At 46.9% G+C, this 27,930-nt stretch overlaps 1 protein-coding gene across 1 annotated transcript; it reads left to right on the top strand.

Moving 5' to 3' along the window:
* Positions 1-26,727, top strand: RAP2A (RAP2A, member of RAS oncogene family). Its single transcript, XM_084767131.1, has 2 exons — positions 1-706; positions 23,332-26,727. The coding sequence occupies exons 1-2, from the start codon at positions 393-395 to the stop codon at positions 23,567-23,569; spliced, it is 552 nt and encodes a 183-aa protein (XP_084623257.1). The 5' UTR covers positions 1-392; the 3' UTR covers positions 23,570-26,727.
* The last annotated feature ends 1,203 nt before the right edge of the window (positions 26,728-27,930 follow it).

Here is a 27,930-nt window from a genome sequence, read left to right as displayed (position 1 = left end):
CCCGCCCCCGGCAGCGCTGCGGCTGGGGCTCGGGCGCGCGCTCCAGCGCTTGGGAAGCGGCGGCGGCGGCGGCGGCGGGAGCTGGGCGTGGAGGCGCGAGGGGCGGGGCGGGCGGGCGGCATTGCGGGCCCGCGGTTCGGGCGGCTCCGTCTCGGGCTCGCGCTCCGTTGCTGTCGGCGCCTTCGGGGGGCTGCATCGCCGCCAGGCTCGACCCGCTCTCTCAGGGCCGCGGCTCGCTCGGCTGTCGCCCAGCCTCCGGCGCCCGGGGCGCTGCCGCCGCGGCCGTGAGCCGGCGTGTCCGCGAGGGCGGCGGGGCCGCGGGGTCGGGGCGCGGCGCGCGGGCGCAGGTCTATGTCGCGGGCGGCGGCGGCGGCGGCGGCCGCGCAGGGACGATGCGCGAGTACAAAGTGGTGGTGCTGGGCTCGGGCGGGGTAGGCAAATCCGCCCTGACCGTGCAGTTCGTGACCGGCACCTTCATCGAGAAATACGACCCCACGATCGAGGACTTCTACCGCAAGGAGATCGAGGTGGACTCGTCGCCGTCGGTGCTGGAGATCCTGGACACGGCGGGCACCGAGCAGTTCGCGTCCATGCGGGACCTGTACATCAAGAACGGCCAGGGCTTCATCCTGGTCTACAGCCTGGTCAACCAGCAGAGCTTCCAGGACATCAAGCCCATGCGGGACCAGATCATCCGCGTGAAGCGGTGAGCAGAGCGGGGCGCGCGCGCGAGGGCTCGGTGGCGGGCGGCGGCAGCGGCGGCGGGGATCCCCGGCCCTGGCCCGCCCGGGGCTGCACTGCCTCCTCCTGGGGCTCAGATTTGAGGGCTTTGTTTCAGCAACTAAAATTGGGCAGCCCGTTAACCCCCAGCTCAGCCCTTTGTCTCTAGGACGTTGGTTGCGCTCCTTCTAGACCCCAGAGAAAACAAAGTTTCAAACTTGCCCAGAGAGAAGGGATGAGTAAGTAAGTGGGTGCTAGGGGAAGGGGAGCTGTCTAGTGTAGGCACGCCTGCGCACCTTTGATTTGGCTTGACAGCCAAAACTTGCACATACATATCCTGTGACAGTGTCAGTACGCATTGGGGGGGGGGGGATGCTTTCTCATAGTGGAAAAGATTAAATGTTGCCAAGAGATTGGCAGAAATGAATTAGTGTAAAACTTTAAAGACACATTGGCAAATAATTTGAAGACCTGGCAACATTCAGTGGAGTTGGCATATAGAGGTATGCTTTTGACATTTGCATTGAAAGAACACAGCTCCATTTCTCTCTCTTAAAATCTAGCCTCCCCGCCCCCCCCCCCTCAAAAAAGGAAGGTGGCTATTCTTGGAAACCAAATAGAAGTTTAGTGTGAGCTGTGGCTTGTGGATCAGCTATCTTAGAAGTTAATGCAAAAATAAAATTTAAAAAAGGTTGAAGCAAGCAAGCTTTTTCCTGATGGAAAATGTTCAGAGAATGCATTTGGATGTGGCTGGTAGTCTGAATGTTTTCAGGGTTTGTTTTCTCTTAAGTTGATGTATGTATTTCCCCCTTAGCTTTTAAGTATTGAAAATCTAACATGCTGTTGCAGAGTTTTGGCAACATTTTCTAATTCTTCTTTACTGATGACTTTCTTCTCTGATCCTTATAAACTAAAACTAATCTTCCAGGATTATTCTACCTGTAGCCAAATTTGAAGTGACTGAAAGTTTAAGTAGAAACAGTGACATTTATCAGTTAGCGTGTTTCCATTTCAGGGCCCAGAGCAAGTCACTGTATTGAGGGAATACTCAGAGATTCCTTACAAGTGGGGGTGGGGTTAACCCTGTGTGTGAGGTCGGAGGAGAAGCCCTCCTAGCTGCTTCAGTAGGCATGTTAACAGCCAGACTAGAAATGTCTGTATTCTTGTGCCAAGTTCCAGGTTAGTTAGAGAGCAGTGGATATGTGTATGGTCTCCCCACAAAGTCGCTGACCCTGATAGCTTTAACGTCTCTCCTGTTTTTTTTAGGAATGTGTTTCCTTGTGTGGTACACACATGTGGGTGTTTATAGAGACAGTACTGGTCTGCGTGCCCCAGCTGTCCCGCCCTCCCAGCTCAGCTCACACTCACACGGGTGCAGGGGTGACTCTTCAGTACCAGAGCATGGCATAGACAGGATGCCATGTCTACGTCCTGTTGTAGTTCCTGGTGATTTTGTGCAGCTCACGTTTCTCAGTTTACTAGAGCAGGTTGTTGGCACCTCAGCCCAGGACAGCTGACTAGGAGGACCGTTGATCCTGTCATGAGGACTTCCTCTTTTCTTCTTTGAGACAGGGTGTCTCTATGTCGCCTTGACTGTCCTGGAACTCGCCGTGTAGACCAGGCTGACCCCAAGTCCACAGAGACTCTCCTGCCCCTGCCCAGGCAGTGCTGAGATTAAAGTGCCCGCAGCCAGCCTGGGCAGCTGTTTCTGTGTCAGAGTCTGTACCTCGCTGTAACTTCATCATTTGCCTTCTGGGTCCATCATGTCTTCTCAGCTTCAGTCTACACCGAGAGGGTGAACCGTGCCTGTTTGTGCCTCGCTGCAGTGTGGATGTAAGCCCTCTCACTTAGTGAACATGGTTTTTGCATAAATGGCTTTCCTGCCCTTTGGAAGACCAGTCTTTAACTGGCCAGGTGCTATAGGAAGCAACAGTAGCTCCACCCCGCCTTTGCTCAACTGTGTGCCAGCTACCTGCTTTACATACTATATATAGTAGTTTGGGGTGGCTATTTACAGTGCCACAGTGCAGTTGACAGCACTGAAATGCAGAGATTGGACACCTCACCCACGGCCAGTCAGTCACGAAGAGGATTTTAAGATCTCGTTGAATCGGTATTGCCTCCTCTACACAGGTGGTCTTTCAGCTTGGTGTCTGCTGGTCTGTCTAACCTACAGCTTGCATGCTAGGTCCACACTTTGGATAGAAATAGTGAACCATATGGATAGTTGGAAAATTTGTGGTAGCTGAGTTTTTTAAATGAGCATAAAGAAGTAGTAATTTAATAGTACATTTCTTTAACCAACTATTATCATTTCAATAATCCATTCAGTATTAAAAATATTCAGATATTTTACTTGCTGTGCTATCTTAGAAGTCTGTCATGACTAAACATTCTTCAAGTGCTTGGTTGCCATAGATACTATATTGGACTTCACAGCTCTAAGATGTATGTGGTTAGGGAAATACTTGCTTATTTTATAGGCCTACGTTTCCTTTTCTGTGAAATGGAAAATAGCATTCCCCCCTCCGTGCCATTGGGATAACACGACATCCACACAGTCCTCGGCACACAGAGGCTGCTGCAAGTCCTTGTCATTCTCTCAGCTTGTGTCACTCTAGCTACCTTTAGTTTTACCCTTGGTATATAGTTGTAGTTTTAGAGGAAATAACTCATATTTATAATCACAGTTTGGAATTCATTGCCTGTTATAAACAGACAAAAGTGCAATGTAAATTAGTCTGGGAAAATATTTTGTTGGTTTTGTAAAATATGTTCCCTTAATGGGAAAAAGGGCAAGAGAATGAACATTTAACTCTTTCAGAGGCAAGAGAGAAGAGGGGCTTTTCATCGTGCGGATACGTTCTGGAGTGTTTAATTTTTAAGAATATTAAAATAGGCCCTTATGTCTTTTTGTGTTGTATATTTGTGTGTACATGTACACTTGTATATGCATTCATTTAGAGGCCAGAGGTTGACATGAGCCTTACTCATTTGCTCTAAACATCATTTTTAAAAGACATTTTTCATTATCATGTCTGTGTGTGGAGGCCATGTGCTGTGATGCACATGTGGAGGTTACAGGACAACTTGACTTTCCCTCTGTTGTGGGTTCTGGATACCAGACTTGTGCAGCAGGCAGCTTTACCCAGTGAGCCATCATCTTAGTCACTGTTCTGTTGTTGGGAAGAGACACCACGACACAGGCAACTGTAAAATAAAGCATTTAACTGGGGACTTACTTAAGTTTCCGAGGCTTAGTCCATTATCAGCATAGTGGGAGCATGGTGGCATAGTGGGAACATGGCATCATAGTGGGACTATGACATCATAGTGGGGAGCATGATGTCATAGTGAGAGCATGGCATCATAGTGAGGAACATGGCATCCTATTGGGGAGCATGGCATCATAGTTGGGAGCATGCTGTCAGGCACGCCGTCATAGTGGGGAGCATGGCATCAGGCATGACGTTGGAGAAGTAGTTGGGAGCAAACAACCCCATCCACCGGCAGAGAGAGGCAGTGTGGACCTGGCCTGGGCTTTTGAAATCTCAGCACCCAGTGACATACTTCCTCCAACAAGGCCACACCCCCAGTGACACACTTCCTCCAGCAAGGCCACACCCCCAGTGACACTTCCTCCAACAAGGCCACACCTTCAGTGACACACTTCCTCCAACAAGGCCACACCTCCAGTGACACACTTCCTCCTACAAGGCCACACCTCCAGTGACACACTTCCTCCAACAAGGCCACACCTCCAGTGACACACTTCCTCCTACAAGGCCACACCTCCAGTGACACACTTCCTCCAACAAGGCCACACCTCCTAGTCCGTCTAATCCTTTCAGATAGTGTCACTCTCTCATGACTACGCATTCAAATAGATGAGCCTATGGGGCCATTCTTATTCAAACCAGCACAGCCATGTACCTTCTTAAAAAGATGTATTTATTTTTTATTTTATGTGTATGAGTGTTTGTGTAAAGATATGCTTGTGTACTACATGTCCACCATGGAGGTGAGAAGAGGGCGTCAGGCTCCAGGGAGCTGCAGTTACGGGTGCTTGTAAGTTGCCATGTTGGTGCTGGGAACCAAACTCAGTTCTTCTGCAAGAGCGTCAAGTGTCTTAACCTCTGACCCTTCTCTCCAGCCTGCTACCTTAGGTTTGAGACAGAATCTCTTACTGAACCTGAAACTTGATGATTTGGCTGACAGCAAAGCCCAGGGATCCTCCCATTTCTGCCGTCTCAAATACTGGTTTATATCTGTGCGCTGTTGTGCTAACTCCTACTTAGGTACTAGGATTCTGAGCTCAGGGCCTTAGGCTCAGATCACAGGTGCTTTACCTAATGAGCCATCTACACACACACACACACACACACACACACACACACACACACGCACACACACACACAAGCACTCATACTTGTCTACATAAGACTTCTTTTCAAAGTCAAGTGGATCATTTCAAAATGGCTTTATGTATAAATCATATGCTGCTGCCTCCTCCTCCTCCTCCTCTTCCTCCTTTTATTCTTCCTTTCCTCTTCCTTCTCCTCCTCTTCATTTTTTCTTTTTACTTGAGTTTGGATCAGATTTTTTTTAAAAAAAAAGAGTGGTAAGCACATCTATTTGAATAAACTGGAATTCTTACTGATTTCACGGTTTTCTGTTGTTACTTGTTCCAGGGTCCGCTGCGGCCCTGACTTGAAGTATCTTGGAGCATACTGTTCCAGGCCTAAAAGTCCCCAGACTGTGAGCATGACCTTTCAGTGCAGGTGTGCCCCGGTGCCTCGCTGGCCGTGCAGATGCACCTCTCCACCAGCATCCTCGCCTTCTTTTGGTTGTTTGGAAACCTCTTTCTCTGCTTTCTCCTGCCTCAGAACTTGTCTTCCTGCAGAGTTAACTTTTACCCGTTCTTTCATCTGTGCTTGAAAGATCTCCCCATCCTAGAGAAACCTTTTCCTCTTACCAGACTGAATGGCTCCTGCCTGGTTCTCCTGACTGACGTCACACCTGGGCCCCACTCAGTGGCCCTCTGCCCCGCCTTCTCATGGTGGCACAGCTGCATATATTTAGCTGGGATGATTTGCACACACTCTCACTGAGCTCACGCCCAGGTGGCTAGCATGACAGTAGCCCACAAGAAACAAACAAAAACTCTGGCAGCAGAGGAAGGTGTAGGAAGGGAAGCATTTGGACTCAGTTTCCCCAGGCACTTCAAGGTTCCAGGTTGATTTGCAGATGGAGGCGCTAGCTTTCTGCAAGAGTGCTTCTGGTTTGGCCAGCAAGGAAGAGGGCAGGTGTCAGGCGAGCTGACAGAGCCAGGGAGGATGTCTTGTGGACAGACGCAGTGGCGTGGGAAACGCAGAGTTCTTTCTCAATGTTAAAGAGACCAGACAACTAAATCAGAAACTTACATAGACGTGTGGGGAGCTGAGGTTAGGTGACAGGTTTTAAAGTTCACTGATGGACAGCTAAACCTGTACTGAGAACAGTAATCAGAATCAGCATGGAAACCGCAGCAGAGATGAGGTGATGGGTGGCAGAGTGGTGGTGGACGTTCTGTTTTATGACAGGAGAGTAGTTCGCAGCGGTGCGGTTTAGTATCTGTGATATGTGAAGCCTGCGAGCTGGTATGGTGCCTGTAGAAAGACGGGCAAGGTTGTCAGGAATGGACCTGCACACGAGTGAACGAGACCAGAGTGGAGTAGCAGGGAGGCTGCTATTGATAATCACTCCAATAGCTGTGTCTAATGATTAGAGTAGTTGAAAAGGCCTTGAAGGCCAGGTTCTGTACAAGTGGGAAAACTCAGACCCATCTGCACAGCTCAGGTTGAGAGGAGCTGAGCCCACAGCGCAGGGCAGAGCTGGATAAATGTGGCTGGAACAGACATTGGAAACAACGGATGTGGTGAAGGACAGAGCTGAGAGTCAGGTGAACGGCGAAGACTGCGCGCAGTGTACTAGGCTGCACGCCACCAAGCCGCCAAGATTGGGGACGAGGTGTTCAGCCCTTGTCAGAAACCAGCACTGAATCCAAAGCTAGGCTTGCAAGGTCCAGAGCCTAGTAGTCATGAGTCACTTTTTAAAAATTAATGACTGTGTCATCAAAGTTGATGACCTAATCCTGACAGTCAAACAGAGAAGGAATAAATATGTAGAAAAAGATTTAATAGGAAATGTTGATCCACTTAGACACAAAACTGAGAGTCAAAAACTCTAAGAATTGTAGTTATAAAACAATATTAGCATTAAAAACTTTAACAGTATGAAAGAATGTGACTAAGTGCAAACACGAGGAAAGAATGCCTAATTCTTTGCCTTATATTAGAGGAACTTAGGAGTTAAAAACATAGTTTACTTGAAAAATAATTCTAAAGACTGTTGTGCTAACTGAACTACATCTTATTTCTTTGGTGTTCTCCACACACTGGCGGAACCGTCACACAGCTGTGTTCAAGCCTGTCTGTCACTTCCATCCATTTTTCTTTGAGTCATTTGTTTTGTGTGCTCCAAGAATACTTAGGATGTGTTTCCTTGGCAGAGTTTTAAGTACCTGATAGCTTTGTTACCTAGAGACACCCTGCTGCACTCACTCTGTAGGACTCAACTCATTGCATAATAAACGCTTATGATGCGTTGCTTTCTATGTTCCAAAGGTGGTTGGTTTGTTTGTTTCCTCTTCCTGAAGGGGAAACTTGTCTTTTCTGCATTGTAAAAGGATAAGATAATATGATTATTATGATACAATGGCTTTCTCATGGCTGTCCTAGCTTTGGAGTTTTTAAACTTAATTAACATTGAGAAAGATTAGAGGGACTGATGAAAATGTCTGAAGAAGAGCTGAAAGCATTCAAGTCTCACTTGCTAACATTTATTAGTGGTGATAACACGCAGTTGACTTAACAGCTCCAGGAGCCTCTAGGAGATCACACACAGCAGAGTAAAGTGAAGTGTAGGTCACATCTGTGTGTCTTTCCAGGCAAGGATTGTCGCGCAAAGCCGTGTACATTATACTTGGTTCAAGGGAGTTCTTCAGGATTGTTTTTATCAGTCCTCATCCTCAGATCCTAGGCCCTGGGGCCACAGTGTGAGTCCACTCAGGGTTCTTACCAGGGTTTCAAGGCTACCTTAACTCTGGCTCTTTAGTCTTAATCTAATGCTTTCTTTTACATTGCTGTTTTCTAGGCTAATGACTTTGGAATCTGTTTGGGAAAGTATTGGAGTTTGACTTTGGGTACACTAGCCTTTTAAGGCAAAATGTAAAACGTATACACTGGGTAGTTCCAAAAGTAAAGTGTGAGGAGGAAATGCAGGCAAATGCTTGCTGTGCAGGCCACATTCGGTTCCCAGCACCCGCTGGAGAAGCTGGGTGTGGTGGTACATGTTTGGAATGGCAGCAGGTCACTGGGATGTCCTCACAAGCCAGCCCAGTGGAATCAGCCAGCTCCTTATCTCAGTAGTCAGAAGTGTCAGACAGGCATCCAGAGTCAGTATAAGTATTTCTGCAGGAATCTTTTTTCTATGTAGCCCTGTTGTCCTGGAGCTCACTGTGTAGACCGGGCTGTCCTGGAACTCACAGAGATTGTCCTAACTCTGCCTCCCAAGTGCTAGGATTAAAGGTATATACCATGATGCCCTGCATTTTAATGGAATTTTTATAGTATACAGAAATTAATAATATTGAAGTATGTAAATAAAACATAAATATATCTGTAAAATTTAAAGAAATCAAAAATATTTTAAAACAGTCACTATAGTTTTGTAATGGTATATACTGAATACTAAATTGTTTAGCTTTGCACTTTTTTTGTTTTTATTCTGGTTTTAGCTTTGCAGTTTTAAAAATGAAAATCTCTTTGGAAATAGAAGGCCTAATATTCCAACAATTTCACCTTTATTGCAGTTTTGTGACAGCTCTAATAGAAAACAAACAGAGGTTATCAGTTATATGTATGCTTCTCCCCTCCCCTTCCCAGATGCTACCCTTCCCACACGCCCAGCTTTGTCCTTTAGAAAAAATAAGTAGACCTTGGAACCAACTGGTGCTGCCTGAATACCCTTGGATGTGTGGTCTTCCACTGGAGCATGGCTGACTGGAGAAGGCAGTCTCTCCCTCTCCTGTCACCGCACAGTTGCCCATAGTCCCGTGGTGAGGGGTGGGACTTGTGTCTGTGTGTGTGATCTGCGCAGGTGTTGTGCATGCTGTCTTCATAGTCAGCCACCGCTTCTGCTCCCTACACTTTTCCTGCCTCCTCTCTCTGCGGTGATCCCTGAGGCTTGAGGGTGCTGGTGGAATACATTTCCTTTAGGGCTGAGAATTCTGCTCTGTCTGTTCTCAGCACGTAATTGTGGGCCCCTGCACACTGTCCACTGCTCAGCTTCTCAGATGAGGATTTGGGGGGTGCCTTGATTTATGGGTACAACACTAAGTCCTTAGGAGTAGGTATAAATGTTTTTATTTCCTCAGATGAGGGGATGAGATGAGAGCCATTCACGAGCCTTTCCAGCTCTTTCTGAGCTCTGGCTGGCTGGTCCAACTCTGCTGTTCTGCCTCAGACTTCTCTCCAAGCTGACTGACTCAAACTGGCTTCTCTTGACTTCTGACTGAATTGCTCTGCCTGGCCTCAAACTAATTCTGGCAGTATGCTTTAATCTTCTGGCTCCTTCTGGCTCACCTGTGTCTGGCTTGTTCTCTCTGCAGCCTGTCGAGCTCCCTCTCTCCCCCTGCACTGCTCTGAGGTAGCCTCTCTCCTGTCTGTTCTCGTGAGAGTTGGGTGTATCCCATCTCTGACTCATTCTGTCCAATCTTTCTGATTTGTCACTTTGCTCCTCAGACGTCACTTTCAAACATGGCTGATTCCTTCTACAAACTAACTTACCTTCATTGTTTGGGATTAAAGGTGTGTGCTCAGGGCTGGTCTGCATTCCAGCCAGATCACATAGATCTGGAAGATCAGATGTGATCCCTTGCCAGAGCAGCCATATTGCTGGATTAACATTCCTCTACATTAGGTTTTATCCCTTATCTGCTTGGCAGCATAACAGCAGGCTCTCCTGTGGGGTCTCTAGAGATTCTTGGCCCAGGAATGGGTTTTAGCTTGTGGAGTGAGACTTAACTGCAATCAGAAACACCTCACCATGTTTGTGCTATTGTTGCATCGGTGGGTGTGGCTTATCAGGCAGTCATTGCCGTCATCCACAGGGGTCATAGGTGAGGCAGATGGCTCCTTTCTCCTCTGGTAGCCTGCATAGCACCTTCCAGCACTGTGAAAGCTAGCCAATAGGAATGAAGCTTCCAGGCCACACCAGCTTGATTAACATGTCCTGATCTCCAGTAGCCAACAAGGAAGAGGAGCGGGTCCTCGCTGGCCCTGGGCTGTCAGTCAGCCTCTGGTGTCTAGTAGGCACTGTCACCCTCCAAAAGAGTCTAGTCTTTAAACAACTTTCTGTTTAAATAGAAGGTTATACGTGAAACAGGATGCTTTGAAGTATGTAAGTTAAAGGAGGTTGTGGGTATTGAGTCAGTCATCAGCGTGCTTTGTTAAGGTCTTGGTTTGGGAAGCCCTGTCACATGTTAGCACTGGAAATTTGATGCAGGTAGCTACTGAATGCTGTAGTTTTGATCAGTGTTGCTGAAGCATGTTTCTGAATACATTTTAAAATAGGTTGCAGCTGGCCAAGTAAGCACACTTAAATTGCACATTCTTGGTTACGATGTTGAAATGGTTTGAGGAGGAGGTGTGGGGGGGAAGGGGGGTTATGACCCACAGATTTAAAGACATACCAAAAATGATATGATATTTTGAGGAGACATACAATGACTTAATAACTTCTGTGTGTTTAAAAGTTTTGAAGCAGTGAAAACACTGTTTACTTCTTAGTCCATTTACCAGCCGCCTTCACATTGTCTTATGCACCTCTGCTTTAACCAGTGCACAAACACACAAAGTGGGATGCCGAGGCAGAGGCAAGCGGATCGCTGTGAGTTCAAGGCCAGCCTGGTCTACAAAGGGAGTCCAGGACAGCCAAGGCTACACAGAGAGACCCTGTCTCGAAAAACAAAATAAACAAACAACAACAACAACAAAAACCATGCAAAGTGAAACCAGTGTGCCCTTAAACTTGCTGTGTTGCTTGTGCCCCATTTTCTGGTTTTTTTTTGTTTGTTTGTTTGTTTGGGGGGGTTTTCCCTGTTACCAAAGTGCTCTACTCACACATAATTTGGAGATCGCTGTCTTAGATGATTCTACATCAGGAACACCAAATGGAGCTGTCTCATGCTTTGGAACAATTCTTCTCTCCTGGTTTTTCTAGTTTCTACCACAATACAATATTTAAGAGTGTAAAAACAAAATACTTCCCCATGTGAGCTGGCATTACAATTACAAGGAAAGTTAGTGTTTAGTCATGAATCTTGTTCATCCAGTGAGGAAAGATGGCCCCTGCCTGTTCCAATCCTAGAGTAGAGTGAGGGGTGATGTCAGGGTGAGCATCTCAGCTCTTCACTTCACCTGGAGCCAGCAGCTCTCCAACCCCAGCCCGAAACCTCAGTGGGAAACCCCAGCCTGCTTCGTGTGGCCACTTGCGCTCCAGTCACAGGTATAGGACAAGTGCTGTGGGCGTGGGTGGCGGGCTGCATGCCTAAGATGTACATGAGACTTCGTGTTGAGGCGTGAGCTCCAGCCACAAGACTGCCAACCTCCCCAAATCTACCATCTGAAGCGCACCAGGCCCTGTGTGTTTCAGATAAGGGGTGCTCAGTCTGCACTTGGTATTCGGCTCTAACCGTGTGATGGCAGAGACGGTGGTGGGTGGGGGTCACCTACGAAGGTTCTGTGAGCAGGCGAAGACAGTGGAGCGAAGAGGACTCTGGTTGCTGATAACTTCAAATCATTTAGTAAAACCACCCAGGAGGAACATTGTAAACCTCTGCTTGACACATTTAATTTAAGACAGTTGTTTCCCATACTTTCTGTCACCTCAAAAGTTAATAATTCAGAATAGAAATCCTGCATCGTATTAATTATTCAATACATATTAATATTTTCTTCTTCACCAGATGTCTTTATAGCTCTCTCTAAATGAAATATTACTGTTTTCTTCTGTAATTGGTTATATATTTCATTATAGAGTCTAAATATGCCCATCTTCTACTTTTCAATGAGTGCTTCAAATAGTCTGTATATTCTCAAATATGAAATTTTATTGTGCATAGTGATCTTGCCTTTTCATCTCTGGAGACTGAGTGTTGCCATGGTAAAAGCTGAACTCCAGCCCTTAAGGTTATGCAGTCAGCATTCTCTGCTTTTAATTTCCTCATCTGCAAATGGGAATGATATATAGCCAAAGAAATTATGTACATGAAGTAATTCTTTACATAACAACCCTAAACTACCAGCTCCACGGTGCCACAGCCTCTCCCCCAGCTCCACGGTGCCATGGCCTGTCCCCCAGCTCCATGGCCTGTCCCCCAGCTCCACGGTGCCATGGCCTGTCCCCCAGCTCCATGGCCTGTCCCCCAGCTCCACGGTGCCATGGCCTGGCCCCCAGCTCCATGGCGCTTTGGCCTGCCCTCTTTCAGCCTCCCAGAGTGTGCAGTGGGACTCAGGCTGTAGACCTGCCTTGCTTCGAGTTCTAGATCTTTGCCTGCCCCTGGCAAACTTAACTCCGGTGACAAGTACTTTTTAGCTGAGAAGAAATTGTGGGGTTTAGTATATGTGTTTAATTATAAAAATGACATATAAAATAATGAGCATAGAGTATTAGTATTTGTTAAATGACACTTCTTGAGATGTTGGCGGTGGTAGTCAGACACCTTTTCATGAATGCCTAAAGCTCTGTGTGGATAAAGAGACGTTTAACACTCTGCTGGTTAGTTTTAGTAAAGTGTTGACAGTTTCCCCCCCCCCCTTAATAAACCAATTCCAGAAAAAGTTTTATCTGACATTGTATAAAAATTATCATTGTCAACATCAAATAATATGGCTTAAGCCACGTCATTTGCATAGCATCGCCCTGGGCACGATGCAGAATAAGAACAGGTGCCATCTTTAGCTGATGCACTGTCAGCGAGTACAGATTTGACAGTTCCAACTTACACACACGTACAGTCTTTAAAACAACTTGATTTTTAAGTTTCAAGATATCTTCCACCAAAACATTTGGGTTTTTTTTTATTGTTGTTGTTGTTGTTGTTTTTATTTTATTTTGGTTTTGGCTTTTTGGCCACCTTTCTTGGGGAATTTTTTGTTGTTGTTCATTCTGACTCATTAAAGGTCAAAACATTGTCCATACAAGAAATAACAATTAGATATTTACTTTGGTAAATGCCTTAGTCCATTGGGGCTGCTGTAACAAGAATATCCTAGACTGGGTAATTTGTAAACAATAAAAATGAAAGTCTAAAATCAGTGTCGGGTTGAAGGCCTGTTTGTAGATGCCTCCTCTTGACACATCTTCATGACACTGGGAGAGGAAAGGTGAATGAATCATCCTTGAGCCTTTTGAAGGGTGCTAAGACGGCCTTTCAGGGGCAGCTGCTCACCCCGAGTCTTCAGACCACAGTTCCATCACACTAGGGCTGGGGTTGTAGCCTGTCAGCAGTGGGCAGGCTCAGCAGTCAGCGCACAAGCTTTGTTCAGTATGTTTTATCTACTACCCAAACATAATTTCCTTCTCCCCCTAGTGAGCCGTGTTCACTTCCACTGTTCGCTTTTCCAGCTTTGGAAACCAACAGTCTAAACACACTTGAGCCATCAGTGACCTTGGCTGATGAAGTCAAGGGCCACGTGTCCTTTGCTAAGACCTGTAGTTAAGGACGTGCATACCTGAAGGCTAGCTAGCGTCACACATGAGCACGCACACATGAGAACTCACAGAAGCTTTACTAAGAAGATGGCATACATGCATGAAAGCCAGGCGGGAAATGAACTGTACTTCATGTTTGTAGTCCTGCTCTGCTTATAAGAGCAGGGGCTGAGAAGAACTCTCAATGACTTATATTCAGCTTTTGCTTAGTAATGTTGACATGAAAGGCTTGGTTTTTGTACTCTGGCATCGAGTCTGTCCTATGCTCAGTGGCCACTGACCATGGGGAAGGATGTGGACAGAGCCTTTTCTGCACACAGGGCTGCTGACAGGGCACTGGGCAGGGGAGCCTCCAGCCGGATGCACGGGTGGAGCAAGGCATGCTGGAATCCCATCCCCTGGCAACATCACCCCAGCAGCATCCGGGTGCTGGTGTTTCCCTTCTCTATCTGACAAACCAGTACCCACCCCAGTTGTGACAGGCCACCCAAGCACACCACCTGGCTTTATTGCAAAAAAATATCTGCAAGGAGGTTTCTTCCTATCCTCTCAGCGGCGCGTCCTCTTCTTCCATCAGTCCCTTTGAATAAGCATTGCTGCCTGGATCTGTCCTCTGCCCCACAGGTGCCCACCCGCCTCTGCTTCCCTGGGTCCTTGAGACTGGTGCCCTGCACCACATTCCGTTCCATCTCAGAGTACCCCTGACTGAGCAGTAGTTCACGTGGTTGCTCCTGATCTCTCCTCAGACTCTTGTTAGCAGAATCTGAATGAGCTCGGTCCGTCTGCATGTGGCTTTACGGAGTGGTCCGACCTGGCCACCATCCTCACTGCTCTTGTCTATTGTGTTAATCCTCGAGAGCCAGAGACTGGTCCAGTTTTAGGAGGACGTTGCTTTGACTCAATGGACTGGATTAAAGATGGCTGCACACCCGTTGGTAAACTACTCTTCATGTGAGTCTGGGCTGAACGTTAGCGTATACAGAAGCGGTGCTCAGTCAGTCAGGGCCTGCTGTCAGTGGTCTCACGCTTCGCCTTGGTTCTTTGGTCCCCTGAGCTGACGTTGAAGACATATAGGAAGCCCTTGGCTGCTCCTGGGAACTAATGGGGAGGCCCTGCAGCTACGTGGAAGGGGGATTCTCTTCTCACCACCCCAGCTGAACCCCTCTGAGTGACCCGTTAATGTGATGGAGGACAGGAAACTCATCCACGGGAGGGCTGCCCAGATCATGGCCAATATGTGCAGTCTAGTAAAGGGCTTAGTGAAACCATCAGCTCAGGACAGCCTTTGCTTCTGCTTTTCTTTATCTTTCTAAATGTTTAAAAACCAGTGATACATTTTGAAATGTTTACTGAGGAAGAGTAAGTGATGATGGATCGATGGATGGATGAGTGAACCATAACTCTTTAAAAATGGCCCAGCCCCCTGCCACCTGTCCTTGGAATGTACCTAGTGTCATTTGGTTGCCCAGGCAGGACTATAATTTGAAGGTCATATTGAGTCTTATTAAGAACATAACGTATTAGGGGCTGGAGAGATGGCTCAGCATTTCAGAGCTCTTTCTGCTGTTATAGGGACTTGAGTTCAGGTCCCCTATAAGCTATGTTAGACAGCTTACAGCTGCCTGTAACTCCGGGGCCGTCTTTTCTGGCCTCCTGTGTACCTACATTTGCATGTTCATAAGCCTGACACAGACATATAATTAAACACAAAATAAATCTTTAAAAAATTCTGCTCACTAATGGGTTTTTAAAGGATGTAGCACATCAAAGCTGTCAGAAGGAAAATCTATGTATGCTATAGACTTTGGCTCTCCCACCCTTCAGTGTATCTCCTGTGTTTGTTATTTATAAAAGTGGGTGGGGTGTGCCATCTGATTTATGTTAGTAAAAAACTTTTTCCACGTATTTGTTGTTATTCTTCTCCCATCTTGACATCTACAACCCTGGGATATAGAAGAAAAAAAAACAGTAGACACTGTTAGTTAAATTTATGAATACAAGTCCCTTTGGGTTATTACATGCTGTGTTTTGACCATCCCCCTCCCCCCCAAACCTTCAGGGACCCTTAATAAATCAATGTAAGCGTTAACATCATTTATTATTTATCATTTATCAGGCAAGGCACGAGAAGGCAGAGCAGCATTCTAGGGCGTGCACATCAGAAAGGCTGTGTGCTTGCACTGTCTCAGTGACGTGTCTGTCACATGACACAGCGTGAACATCATCACTATAGTTAGGCTCTGTGTACCTATAAACACCAAGCTGCAGGGGAGGGTCAGACATAGCTGCTGGCCCTGGCTTGGGTTGGGTACAGGCTGTGAGGCAGCCCAGATGTTGTGTGCTGGGCTAAGACCTCAAGTTCTGTGCAGAGTTGGGGAGTTGCTTCTTTTCTTTTGTGTCCCACATTGTCTTACAGGGACACCAGAGCCCATGGTTCATACAGTGACAGCAGTATGTAGCGAGAAAAAAGGATGCTTAGAATAAGGAAAAATACTTGTTTTTAAAAGATACTAGATTGTCGGCTTACATAAATTAGAGGGAATGTTGTCTCTTATTTTTCTTTTTTCCATGGCAATTAATGACTTTTAGACTAAATAATTAGATTGGTCATACTTGGGTCAGAGAGTGTAAGATAGAAAAAGGAGGGAAAATACTTAGAAACAATTTGAATACATTTTTAGTTGAGTGGGGAGTCTGGCGTAGACCAAGCCCTCTGTGGGTGCTGGTTGTTAGTAATGCTATTGCTCTCAGCACTATTAAGATTACACATCATTATTTCTGTTTCACAAGTAAAGAGCCAGGGTTCAGAAAGGCAGGCAGCATACCCAAGGAGCAAACATCTTTCTGCTTGGTGCCCTCTGTCATGGTTTTAGCCTCTGACCGACCATGACTGTTAGCCTAGGAGTAAGGCTCTGTTAGCCTAGGAGTTCATCCGGGCACCATGGCGTCTCCACACATTTTTATCTGATAGCTGGGATTGGGGGGCAGCCTGTGAAAGCAATGTTTTGATTACATTGGAGTTGGCATAGAGGGGGTGAAAAATAGATTAGTGCTCCCGGAGAGGAGCTCTGGTGAGTTGTGCTAGAAATGAAGGGTTTGTGCACATGGAAATGACGGGCGGGCTTCCTCACACCCAGTAAGGCCTGCTCTGCTTGTCCCCAGGCCGTTGTCACAGACCCTCATATCCTGTGCCTGAGGATGACTAGAGGCCTCCCCACCTTTAGCTTCCCTCCTGGTGGTTTTACATGAAGCTGCCATGTGTCTGGCACTTGTCACTTTCCGGTGGCCACTTTAGGGGCTCCTCTCTGTCAGTGATGCTCGCCTCCTTCACTTACATTCTTTCTTTTTCTTTTTAATTTCTGTTTTATTAATTTATTCAGATTACATCTCAATTGTTATCCCCTCACTTTTATCTTCCCGTTCCTCCATCCCTCCCTCTTTCACCCTTTCCCCTCCCCTAGGTCTGTGACAGAAGGGGGACCTTTTTCCCCACCATAAAGTCACAGTTTGGCTAAGATCAAGTGTAGTATCTGTTCTTATCAGTCTTTCTTTTTTCACTGCTCACCTGTTGTGGTTTTTCCTGCTTCAGATTGTAGCCCTCCACAGTCATTCTCCTGACAGTGGTGCAGCCTCCCTGCCGGGGTGTATATAGATGCTACCCTCCTCCCCTCCTGAAGGAGGGTTGCCTTCCTGGCAAGAGGAAATGCTGGCTGAGTCCATTACTGTTTCAACCTTCATTTTCTAGAAAAGTGAATTGCTGAAATTTGGCATTTTTGGTATTTTGAGGCAAGATCTCACTCTAGCCCAAACTGACCTTGAACTCACTGGTGGTTCTCTTGCCTCAGCCTCCCCGGGGCTACGATTAAAGGCAGAAGCTGCCATAGCCTGTGGCTGTTTGGGCTTTAAATCTTTATTGTGGGGCGGGGGTGAGGGGTGTGGAGGCCTGTGCCTCTTCATTTGGAGGACAGAAGGAAATAGAAATATATTTAAGTCTTTTCATGATAATAAGAGTGTTCGCCCAGATAAACAGCTCATAATTCCTACGCCCTTAACTCTTCACAGTTTCGGACATGTTTAAACCTCCCTCGCTCAGGGGCAGTGTTAGCAGTGAGTTATTCTGAAACGGGGTCCCGAGACCCTAAGCGTTCTTGTAAACACAGGCACAGCTGCTCACGCGGCTCCTATCCTAGCAGCTGACTCAATCTTGTCAAACCTAAGAGTTGGCCTGTCTTTAACCATAGATTTCAGCTAAATATTAAGTGCATGGCTTAGGTTCCAACGCCTTCTCCCCTGATAGAGGATGCTGTGTTTTCAGGAGTGTGCCCTGTGATTTGCTTTTCAATGGTCCAGTATTATTCGGAGCCTAAAGGCACCTGCAGACTAGAGTAGGAGGAAGCCGCACAGTGGGTCTGGCCAACAGCTGTTCCTTCCATCTCTCTGCGGATCATCCGTGTGCTGCCTTTAGCAGGAGCCATGTTGATTCTGTTTTCCCACTCAGCTCCAAATACAAGGCTTCAGGTGTGTACTAAACATCTTCTCACAGACACACATTTCTGTCAGGAGTAATCATTTCTAATGACAAAAGGCCAGATTGAATATCATCATAGTTACATTTTACAAAACAATTCTCCCCCCCCCCCCTTTTTTTCCTGAGACAAGGTTTCACTGTGTAGCCCAGGCTGTCCGGGAACTCATTCTGTAGACCAGGCTGGCCTTGAACTCCACCTGCCTCTGCCTCCCGGGTGCTGGAATTAAAAGTGTGCACCACCACTCCCCAGTTTACATTTCCCTTTTTAAAGTGGGTTCTAAGTACTGCAACATCTTGTGTCTCCTGAAAAGATTTGTGGGTGCAGTTTGTAGGTGTGAGAGTGACAGGAGCCTTCAGAACTATTGTCGTTTTATCTCCAGGAACACACTTTCCTTAGTGTTAGTATTCCCTATGCCAAGGATGGGAATTTAGCAGCATAGGAGTTCAACTTAAAATTGATTGGCAGGATTTAGCTAAGTAATAAATTGACTAATTAACCTAATTGTGCATTTTATATTACTGAACAGCACACCCCACACGCATATGTGCTCCGTTGTCTTGAAGGTATTCTGCTGTTCTGTTTAAATGAGGACTTTATTTTTTTTTCTTATTTTACTCTATTTTTATTGAGGCATAACTTTCATACCATAGAGTTCACACACTTTGACCTTAAGATGCACAGCTAGATGCATCTGCTGGAGGGACCCCACAGCGCAGCCCTGCAGCACAGCAGCCCCGCAGCGCAGCCCTGCAGCACAGCAGCCCCACAGCGCAGCCCTGCAGCACAGCAGCCCCACAGCGCAGCCCTGCAGCACAGCAGCCCTTCCGGGTGCAGGGATCCTTGCATTCCCTTCACCTGTTCTTAAGCTGTGCTCTTGGCGTCTTTGGCCTCCTGTGAATTTCCGTTGAGTAACATGGAGATTCCTACCACACCGTGCAGACCACAGAGCCTGTTCTCCTGGCCAGAAGCAGGGTGTTTCTCTCACCATTTTAGCTTTTTGCCCTCCACAGAGTTCTCGCAATTGAGTTCGTCTTCCAAACAAAATGAGTTCAGAAGAGAACCAGGAAGGCTTCTCTTAGTTTTTTTGTTGACTTTCTTCGCAGGGTGAAACCCTCCTCTAGTAAGAGTTCCTGAGGCAAAATGGCCAACGCTCGATGCTTCCCTCACTTTGGGGCCAGCCTTGGCAGAAGTCTTTGCAGTGTTTCCGACATCTTCTGTGACAAAGAACTCACACTACGGGCAGCTTGCTTTGTCTGTCTGTCTGTTAAATATTAGTGTTAAGAATTCAGAGTTTAAAAGTTTGGTGTGTTCAGATCTGTGAGGTCTGCTCTTACTCCTTCCTAGGCTCTGCCTTGCAGGGAAAGGGACTTTTTTTTCCCAAAAGGAAAATAGGTTTTCTTCTTCAATCCTTTGCCAAGCGGAAGTCAGAGGCACTGCATAGATGTCGCTACTGTTTACCTTGAGGAGTGTGTGAAGAGCAGAGACACTGATCTAGAGTCGTAGCTGGGAGGTGGTGTTTAGGGTCAGTGTCAGAGAGTAGTCCAGTGGTTCCTGACGTCCCTTAAGCTCGGAGTCACACTGCAGAGCTTACGTGTCCATAGCACGTTTCAATATGCTCGTGATGCACAGATTCAGACTCAGTAGCTCTAGAACAAGGCTCAGGAATCGGTACTTAAATTCTCGAGTTGTAATGGCCAGCCAAGCTAGGACATTCCCAGAATAAAGTGTACATAAATTGTGTGTGTCCTAGCACACGTATTAGGATGGGTAGGAGAGCACACTCACTCTTCTAAGCATTGGAAGTTAGCGATCTACCTCACTGAGACAGATGCCCATCAGCGTTCTACAGCTAAGTTCTACAGCTAACCGGTGCTTTGTGCAGTCCATTAAGCATGGCTGCTTCAAAGAGCAGCCCTAGTTATTCCTACATTATCTTATCACACCCATGAACCTAACATGTTAATAAGCATGTAAACTCATGTTAATAAGACAGCTGTTTCCCACAATCTACAAACAAAACTCATTTGATCCATATCAGCCACCTTCTGGCCCTGACTCTGGTGTCCCCTCCACAGTCAGGTTAGCAGAGTGATTTTGTAATCTTGGATTTTCGACTTCTTCCCAAATGCTATCCTTTGGAAGGGGGGAAATAAAGAAAATCCATGGAGCTGTGTTGAAAATCAAACAAGAAAGTAACTACTGTCACTTACTGACCACGTGGCTGACCATCCTAAATAATAAAGTGACCGCGCTGTAAACGCTGTCTGGTGAGGTCACTTCTGGCACCCCCTTTCCCGTTCTTAGACGAAGTGTGTGTCCTGCACTGCAGGATTGAGCAGCCTGGGAGGGCGTTCTGCGGATTGATCTCACAAGCCATTTGCTATTCCTTGAGCCAACAGGCACACCCCCCAGGCTCTTGACGTGTAGTCCACAGCTCGTTTGGGAGTTTCCCCTGATACTTACATGGCAGTTTCCTTACCCTTGACTTAACTTCGCATACCACCTCCCCAGTGAAGCCTCTGATATCTTTCCTAGTATGGCACCCATGCCCCCAGCATGCTCTCTGGTCTGCCCCTTGACTGTCTGTAACAGACTGTAACTTACTTATTTACTTCTCCTTATTGTTAATACTTCCTCCGCTGGGCTGTAAACAACATGAGGGCGGATGGCTTTGTCGTTTCTTGCGTATCGTAAGTGGGCACAGTGGTATCTAGGATGCAGTAGCTCTGAGAAAGTAAACATGTTGAAAGGACGGCAAAGTATATGGTCCGAAGTACTGCTGCTCCACCACCATTCTACTGCTGCTGCACAGCTGGCATTTCCCAGTGCAGCCCCTGGTACCCACAGAGTTAGGGCATCTCACACACCATGTGCGGCCAGGGTTGCTGCTTCACTGTTAGGTGCATCCTCCCCCTGCCAGCGAGGCAGAACCCTGGCCCCACAGGCTCGCCTGCTGACTCCGCCCCTCGCGTGTACCTCGGTATCTCTTCTAAAGATCAGCCTGCTGTTAGTCCTCAGAACTGAGTGCCAGACACTCAGCCGTCAACTGTCGATTGCGGCTTGGGCCACCATGTCTGATGTGACTTTTAACCTTCAGGTTTAAGAGCTCTTTAGACCTAGTCCAGCAAACAGGCACTTAGGAGACTGTACTATACGAATCTAAGTCCTCATGATTAGCTAGAGTTGCTTCTAAGGCTAAAGCCTTGATCTGGTTTGGGAGTTGTGGTGTTGATGTTTTAAACGCCATGCTGTTTGCCATGGCAGTAGACAGCACTGCGTGGCCGTCAGCACAGCCTTTGCCCTCTGCCTTCTCATCTGCAGCCCAAGGGTTGCTTCCCAGGGTTCTTCCCAGGCTTGCTTTCCATGTAGGACCCTCCTGTCACCCAGCCCTTCCCGCTGGTGCCAGTATCTTAGGCAGAGCGCTCCGTTTCTTGATGGTTTCTGAATTTCCTAAAACTCTGTCTTTTGCCAAGCTGTGGTCTTACATAAGTGGGGGCAGCAGGAGGGGGCAGGCACAGTCCTGTACCGTCTAGTCTGCATTTCTGTATTCTCTCGCCTGGCTCTTACAGCATCTATGTTGCAGTAAGTGCAAACAGGGACTTGAGCTCCGTTTTACCAGCAGAGAGATGAGATACTGATATCAGGAAATGCTCTAGAGCCCTGCAGCCTCTCCTAGACAGCAGTGGGAGCCAAGCATCTATCCAAACCACAGTTTTTAATATTTTCCACAGTCCCAAACTTTAATGTTAACAGATACAAAACCCATCACCATCTGTTGTTTGGAAGTGTACTATTTTATTTTGTTTTGTTTTCCCCTCAGGATTTTGATGCTTGTCAGGTGTGTGTTCGGGTTATTAATCTGCATTTCCTAATACCCTGGTAGCCGAAAAGCCCACTGGTGGTTCAGTTAGCAGAGGTGGACAGATGCCCCGATTTTGCCCCATTATTGCATGTTCCTAATACCCATTGGAATCTGTTATGTGTGTTACACGTGCACACGTGTCTGCGGTGTGGAACAACACCAAGTGCTCAGCTGTCTAACCTGGTAAAGGATTAGGTTACCCGCTGTGTGTCGTAACTTTGACCCTCCGGAAGGAGGAGCCCATGTATCAGCCAGCTGCTACAGTTTGATATTTTTACAAGTTTTGAAAAGTCCACATGTTCTAATAGATCCTGTACTTAAAAGTATGTCTCCCTTAAATATAAAATACTAATATAATATCATATTTAGGGTTAAAATAGTCTTTCAGATGGTTTTCTCTTAGCTAATAATAGAAAGTGGTTTGTTTGTTTGTGTGAGATCGAGCCCAGGCTGGCCACAAATTCACTGTGTATCTGAGGATGATCTTGGACTCCTGATCTTCCTGCCTCCACCTCCTAAGTGCTAGGGCTACAGGTGTGTGCCACCACCAGCCCCAGTGCTAGGGCTACAGGTGTGTGCCACCACCAGCCCCAGTGCTAGGGCTACAGGTGTGTACCACCACCAGCCCCAGTGCTAGGGCTACAGGTGTGTGCCACCACCAGCCCCAGTGCTAGGGCTACAGGTGTGTGCCACCACCAGCCCCAGTGCTAGGGCTACAGGTGTGTGCCACCACCAGCCCCAGTGCTAGGGCTACAGGTGTGTGCCACCACCAGCCCCAGTGCTAGGGCTACAGGTGTGTGCCACCACCAGCCCCAGTGCTAGGGCTACAGGTGTGTGCCACCACCAGGCACTTAGATCTATATTAAGTATAGTTAGCCGACTGAAGTTAGGGCTTCAGTTTGACTCAGTAAGGTTTGTCTGTCATCATCTGTAAGTGTCTTCATTAACAAGCTCTTGTGCTCTGTGTGTGTGTAGGAGCTATTTAGAGTATGGTTTGTTCTGTATTCTTATAGAACATAGCACAATGCTGACCATTATGCCACCAGGAAAGTTAATGGCTGCAGGAGTGGCTGAAATTTTGAGAGAGCATCTCATGGAACAGACAGCATTTAAATTAAGAGAAGTCAGTCTGGGATGCTGCGAATAATTCCCCAAGTGTATCTGGAAAAGATACATAATTGATTTTAAAGGATACATAATTGATTAATTGAAAACATCATTTGGAAAGCCCATTTACGGTCCCCTCTGAGAGCAGCTTCAGAATGCCCTTGCTAGACACTAAGCCAACCCTGGTGCAGGTCAGTTTTCCTGTGGCTAAAGAAGTCATTTACACCACATAGCAGGAAAAAAGAAAAAGTCTGTCGCCCGCTTGCTAACTGGCCCAATACGTGTCTGCTCTTTCAGGTATGAGAAGGTGCCGGTCATCCTCGTGGGGAACAAAGTGGACCTGGAGAGTGAGAGAGAAGTGTCCTCCAATGAAGGCCGCGCCTTGGCTGAAGAGTGGGGCTGCCCCTTTATGGAGACTTCTGCTAAGAGTAAAACAATGGTGGACGAACTCTTTGCTGAGATTGTGAGGCAGATGAATTATGCCGCCCAGCCTGACAAGGACGACCCGTGCTGCTCTGCCTGCAGCGTACAGTAGCGCCTAACACGGCTGCCCTGGGCTGCGGGCGGCAGTACCTGTCTCCTCCCTACAGTTTGCAGGATGGGTGGTGTGCATCCACAGTGCTCTGCAGCCTTCAGGCTGGAGTCCCGGGGGCTCAGTGACTACAGTTTCCAGTAGTCCTCTGGCCTCAGCCTTCTGTACGTCCGCAGCCTGAAGGCACCACCATGGAGCTACAGGGTGATCTCATATGGAGTAACCATGGCACTGCCATTGAGTTAACAGAAGCCACTGCTGCGTAAGCTAAACATAACCAGGAGAGAGAAACCAGAAGAATCCCTATGATCACTAATAACTAAAATATTTTGTTGTCTTAAAAAAAAAAGTAAAGGAGAAATATTTTCCTACAAGAATACTGAAGTCAGGAATGGGATGGATGGACCTTCCAGCCAGTGTCTCCGTCAAGTAAAGCAGCACTGCAGGAGCGTCTCCCCACTGACGCGTTTCTGTCTTGCAACTCAATGCTTACTTGTAGATGTCCTCCTAAGCTGTGACATGGAACTCACTCAACGCATCAGTCCTCAGTAGAGTAAAAGTCAGAACAAGGCTCTGTGAAAATCCATTCTGGCTTTAGAATTTGTTGAGTCACCTGCTTTGCCACAGAAAATAGTCTCTCGTGAGGGCTTAGAGAACTGCAACGCACATCCACATCCACTCTCTGTTTACGGAGCAGGGAAGGAAGCGTCTGAGATGGAGATTGCCTGGCCTTACTAACAAGCATGAGCCGATTAACCATCGCAGAAGGAAAACAAAGCCATGTTACACCCACACACTCCCGTTTGCAGACACCTCATAGGACAGTACAAATATCTGGCTTTTGTGTGTGTGTTTTCGTGGAAGCAGCCTTTAAGGGCTATGGTTGCAATGTGACCCTTGGCTCACCTGCTTTGGGAATCCAGTTTGCTGTAACAGCTTTATTGTAGGCATTAAAAAAAAAAAATCACATTGAGTAACCTGTGAAATAATTTGGGCTTAAAAGTAGAATATAAATTATTTTAGAGTGGATAGAAAGGGACACAAAATCTTCCCTCTTTCTCGTCCTGGAGAATCATGGGAGGTTTTCTTGTTCCTGTTCTGCCCTTATTGCTGAAGTGGCCACGCTGCCCGAGCGAATCTTTTGCTTTGAAAGGGTGCTCTGGCTCTGGCATTTTTGGTTTTTATAGCCATGAAGTGTTTATCATTTGCATGAGTAATGGCACAGGAAAAAAAAAATCGATTCAGGAGTTTCACAATCAAGTGTAGAAGGGCTCTCAGCTCACTTCAGAGATGTCAGCGCTGAAAGTCCTGAGCCCGCCCTTGGGAGCTCAGATTGGCCTTCAGAACCGCAGTGTCGCTGAGCCTGGATGTACCTAGCACCCACACCTTCTGTTTCCACAGTCTCGTGCAAGTAGCCGCTTAGTCTTACGTGTGTAACTGAGAGAAGAGCGTGTGCTTGTGTGTGCATGTGTGTTTATTGTTCCTAAGAATTTGGCACAATTCAGAGATCATGGCCTCGGCTGAGGATCTACACTGCAGAACATAGTGCATAAGCAAAAATTTTTAAAAAATTATTAGTCTCTATAAGCCACTGAAATCCCCCCAAGTATTCAGCAACTGGCTTTAAGCCTAGAAAAAGGTCAATGGAGTTTGTCGTGTGTGAGAAGAAAACAAATAATGTGGGAAAACCGGGTCATGGGTGTTAGTGAGTCTTTGAGTATTTATGATCTTCAGTGTCATTTTCTCTAGTTAGGAAGCACATTTATAGGACAAAGAAGTCCGACCAGTTTTCCTGAAACACAGTCCATTCTGTGAGAGTTGATTTGACCCAGACATGTCCCGAAATTGGAGTCAAGAAGTATGTTTTCTCTAATGAAGTAGAAATGGCAGGGCTGGACCTGTAAGGCCTCTCACCTGCCAGACTAACTCTTAATCTTTAGACTCTCATAATGAATAGCTGTTTATGACATTGCACATTAGAAGCAGCTCCACAGACTGCACAGCTTTACGTCATCAGGTGGCTTTGCCCACGGGAGAATGGTGAGCTGTGAGGAGCCTGGCTGACATGGAGGGGCCGCTCAAACCTCGGGCAGGCTCCTTCTGTGAGACAGTCCTAGCGCCTTCACATGCCCAGGCACTTCCATGGGGCAAACCGTGCCACACCGTCTCCCTGCTGCCCTGTGTGAGCTCCCTGTCCAACTCCTGTGTATGGCGTTTGCTGACAAACGCCTTGGGACAAAAAACCCAAGGACAGGAAAATGACACTTGCCACATGACTAACACGATGCATGGGAGAGCTGGCCGGTCTATTTCTTTAAAGCCCCGATCCACCTAGCAACTAGATAAATGAGACGTTTGTTCTAACATGCCTTAAAAATATTATAGTTTGACCCAAAGACCCATTATTTCTTTAGCTATTATTTAGTTTGCGTTGTTTCATACTTTTATACGGAGGCAGGTCTTTTTAGGTTTCTTTCTTTCAAGGTGTAGCTTCCGGGTTCTACTAAGCTGTGGTCACGATGGTAACCGACACCTTTCCACTGTTGTGCTTCCACAAGACAAGCCAGCATCTGCTGGGAAGCCCTCAAGGTCTTTCCTTACATCACGGAAGGTGCTTGATGCTCTCCTGCCCCGCCCCCTTTGCTTTGTAGAATTAGGACTTGACCCAGTCACCACAGTTGCCATCACTCTCCAGTGAAACTACTGATTCTTGCTCTTCTGTGTTTGCTCCCCGTGTGAGTGTTGCTGGTGAGTGGGAAGGTGCTTTGTCCACCCCATCAGTAGCTCCCCTGCTAGCACTGGCTAAGCTTTAATCCTCTCCTCAGCCAATCCGATGTTAAGACCGAGGGGCCCTTTTGTTGTTTGACTTGTCGTTGTGCGTCTGTTAAACCTCCATCAGGGTTTCTAGAATGGCTGCCGTAGATTTTAAAAATAGACTTATCATTATGGATTTGGGGTTTCCCGGAGATACAGGTCACATTCAGTGTGGAACTCTAATACAACTGACCACTTCAGATTAACCAACAGTTTATTGTTTTGTCGCGATGTCGGGTAAGCCCCAACATTTCAATTGAAACATGAATTGTACTTACAACTCAATGCAAATTCAACAGTTGTATTTGGAGTTAAATTATTTTAACAAATAAATTTATTTAATGAAAGTCTGGCTTGTGTTTGTTGCTTGCACCTGTGAGGTGCATTCACTGTGTGCAGAAGCAGGCCACTGCCCTGTAATGAGTCCAACACTCTGCATACAGGTCCCCTTAAGTCAGACTGTTAAGGAGGGCGCCTAACTGCACATTTTCATGGCCTTTAAAATAGCGCAAGGAAGGTTTGAAGCCAGCATAAGTACTCATCTTTATAAGTATTGTATTTTCCTTATTTTAATGATAGCTGGTTAATTTGGGGATTAATTCACATTAATTAGGTAATTCACATTAATTAGCAGTGGCTTTATGGTCCTGCCATACGACTGAAGATCTCAGGGTCTGCCCAGCGACAGCTTGAAGCTAACATTTTTTGTTTTCAGGTCATATGATCTAAAGGTGCCAGAAGCTGGAGGTTCCTCTTCTGTTGGGCTGTGGGGCCAGCGTGTCCTATATGGGCCCTGCTGTTCTGTAGAGCTGTGGGGCCATGAGTTCTATAAAGGGTCCCGTGAATGTTGAGAGATGCTGTTGTATGTGGCCCCCGCTGCTCTGATAAGGCGCCTATTCACTCCCCTGCCAGCTTAAAGGCTCCTCTGGTTATGTGCTCTCCAACCCCCTGCAGCACCCCACCAGCTGAGAAGCGCCATTGTTTTACAGTGTAAGAGCCATTTGAATGAACATAACAGACGCACTGTAGGCAGAATGTCAAATATTTCAAGATAAATGCCTATATCTTGGTAACCACTATCTGCTGACTGGCTACATAGTCTCATTTGAAGTGTTTAAAAGGTATGCTTATCAAACTCTTATTTAGTTGAGAGGCTACCTGAGGCCAAAAAGAGTACCCCAAAAGTCTATTGAGTTTACATTTGCTGTGGCTTAAAGACACATGGCTGAAGGAATTAGGAGTCAACCAGTACCAAGCCCTGCTGTCCTCAAGGCCCTGTGAGCCTGGAGGTGTCAGGAGTTCCAGGAACCGCTTCTTAAAGCAGCTGTGAGGCTGTGTAAACACTAATAAAGCATTACAATTGTCACCTAGAGTCAGTCCCTCAAACTCCCCACACTCTCCATGACACCCGAACAGCTTTGCTGACGGTGTTCCTCCAGTTATAGGGGGCAGACAGCAAGAGATGAAACACAAAAGGACATGTTCACCATGTGTGCGTTAGAAGGACATGGTGGCTCACGCCCTTTGGTTTGTTGAGACAGGATTTTTTT

Source organism: Acomys minous, assembly GCF_964271855.1.
Source record: "Acomys minous genome assembly, chromosome: 18".
NCBI lineage: Eukaryota > Metazoa > Chordata > Mammalia > Rodentia > Muridae > Acomys > Acomys minous.
The sequence above is the reverse complement of the archived record's forward strand: the minus strand, read 5'-3'. Positions and strand labels throughout refer to the sequence as shown.

What these genes read in the sequence shown, in the direction of transcription:
- RAP2A (XM_084767131.1), top strand. Translation starts at nt 393, where the DNA reads ATGCGCGAGTACAAAGTGGTGGTGCTGGGCTCGGGCGGGGTAGGCAAA. An exon ending in CAGATCATCCGCGTGAAGCG is followed by an intron (nt 707 to 23,331) that starts GTGAGCAGAGCG and finishes CTGCTCTTTCAG; the next exon opens with GTATGAGAAGGTGCCGGTCA.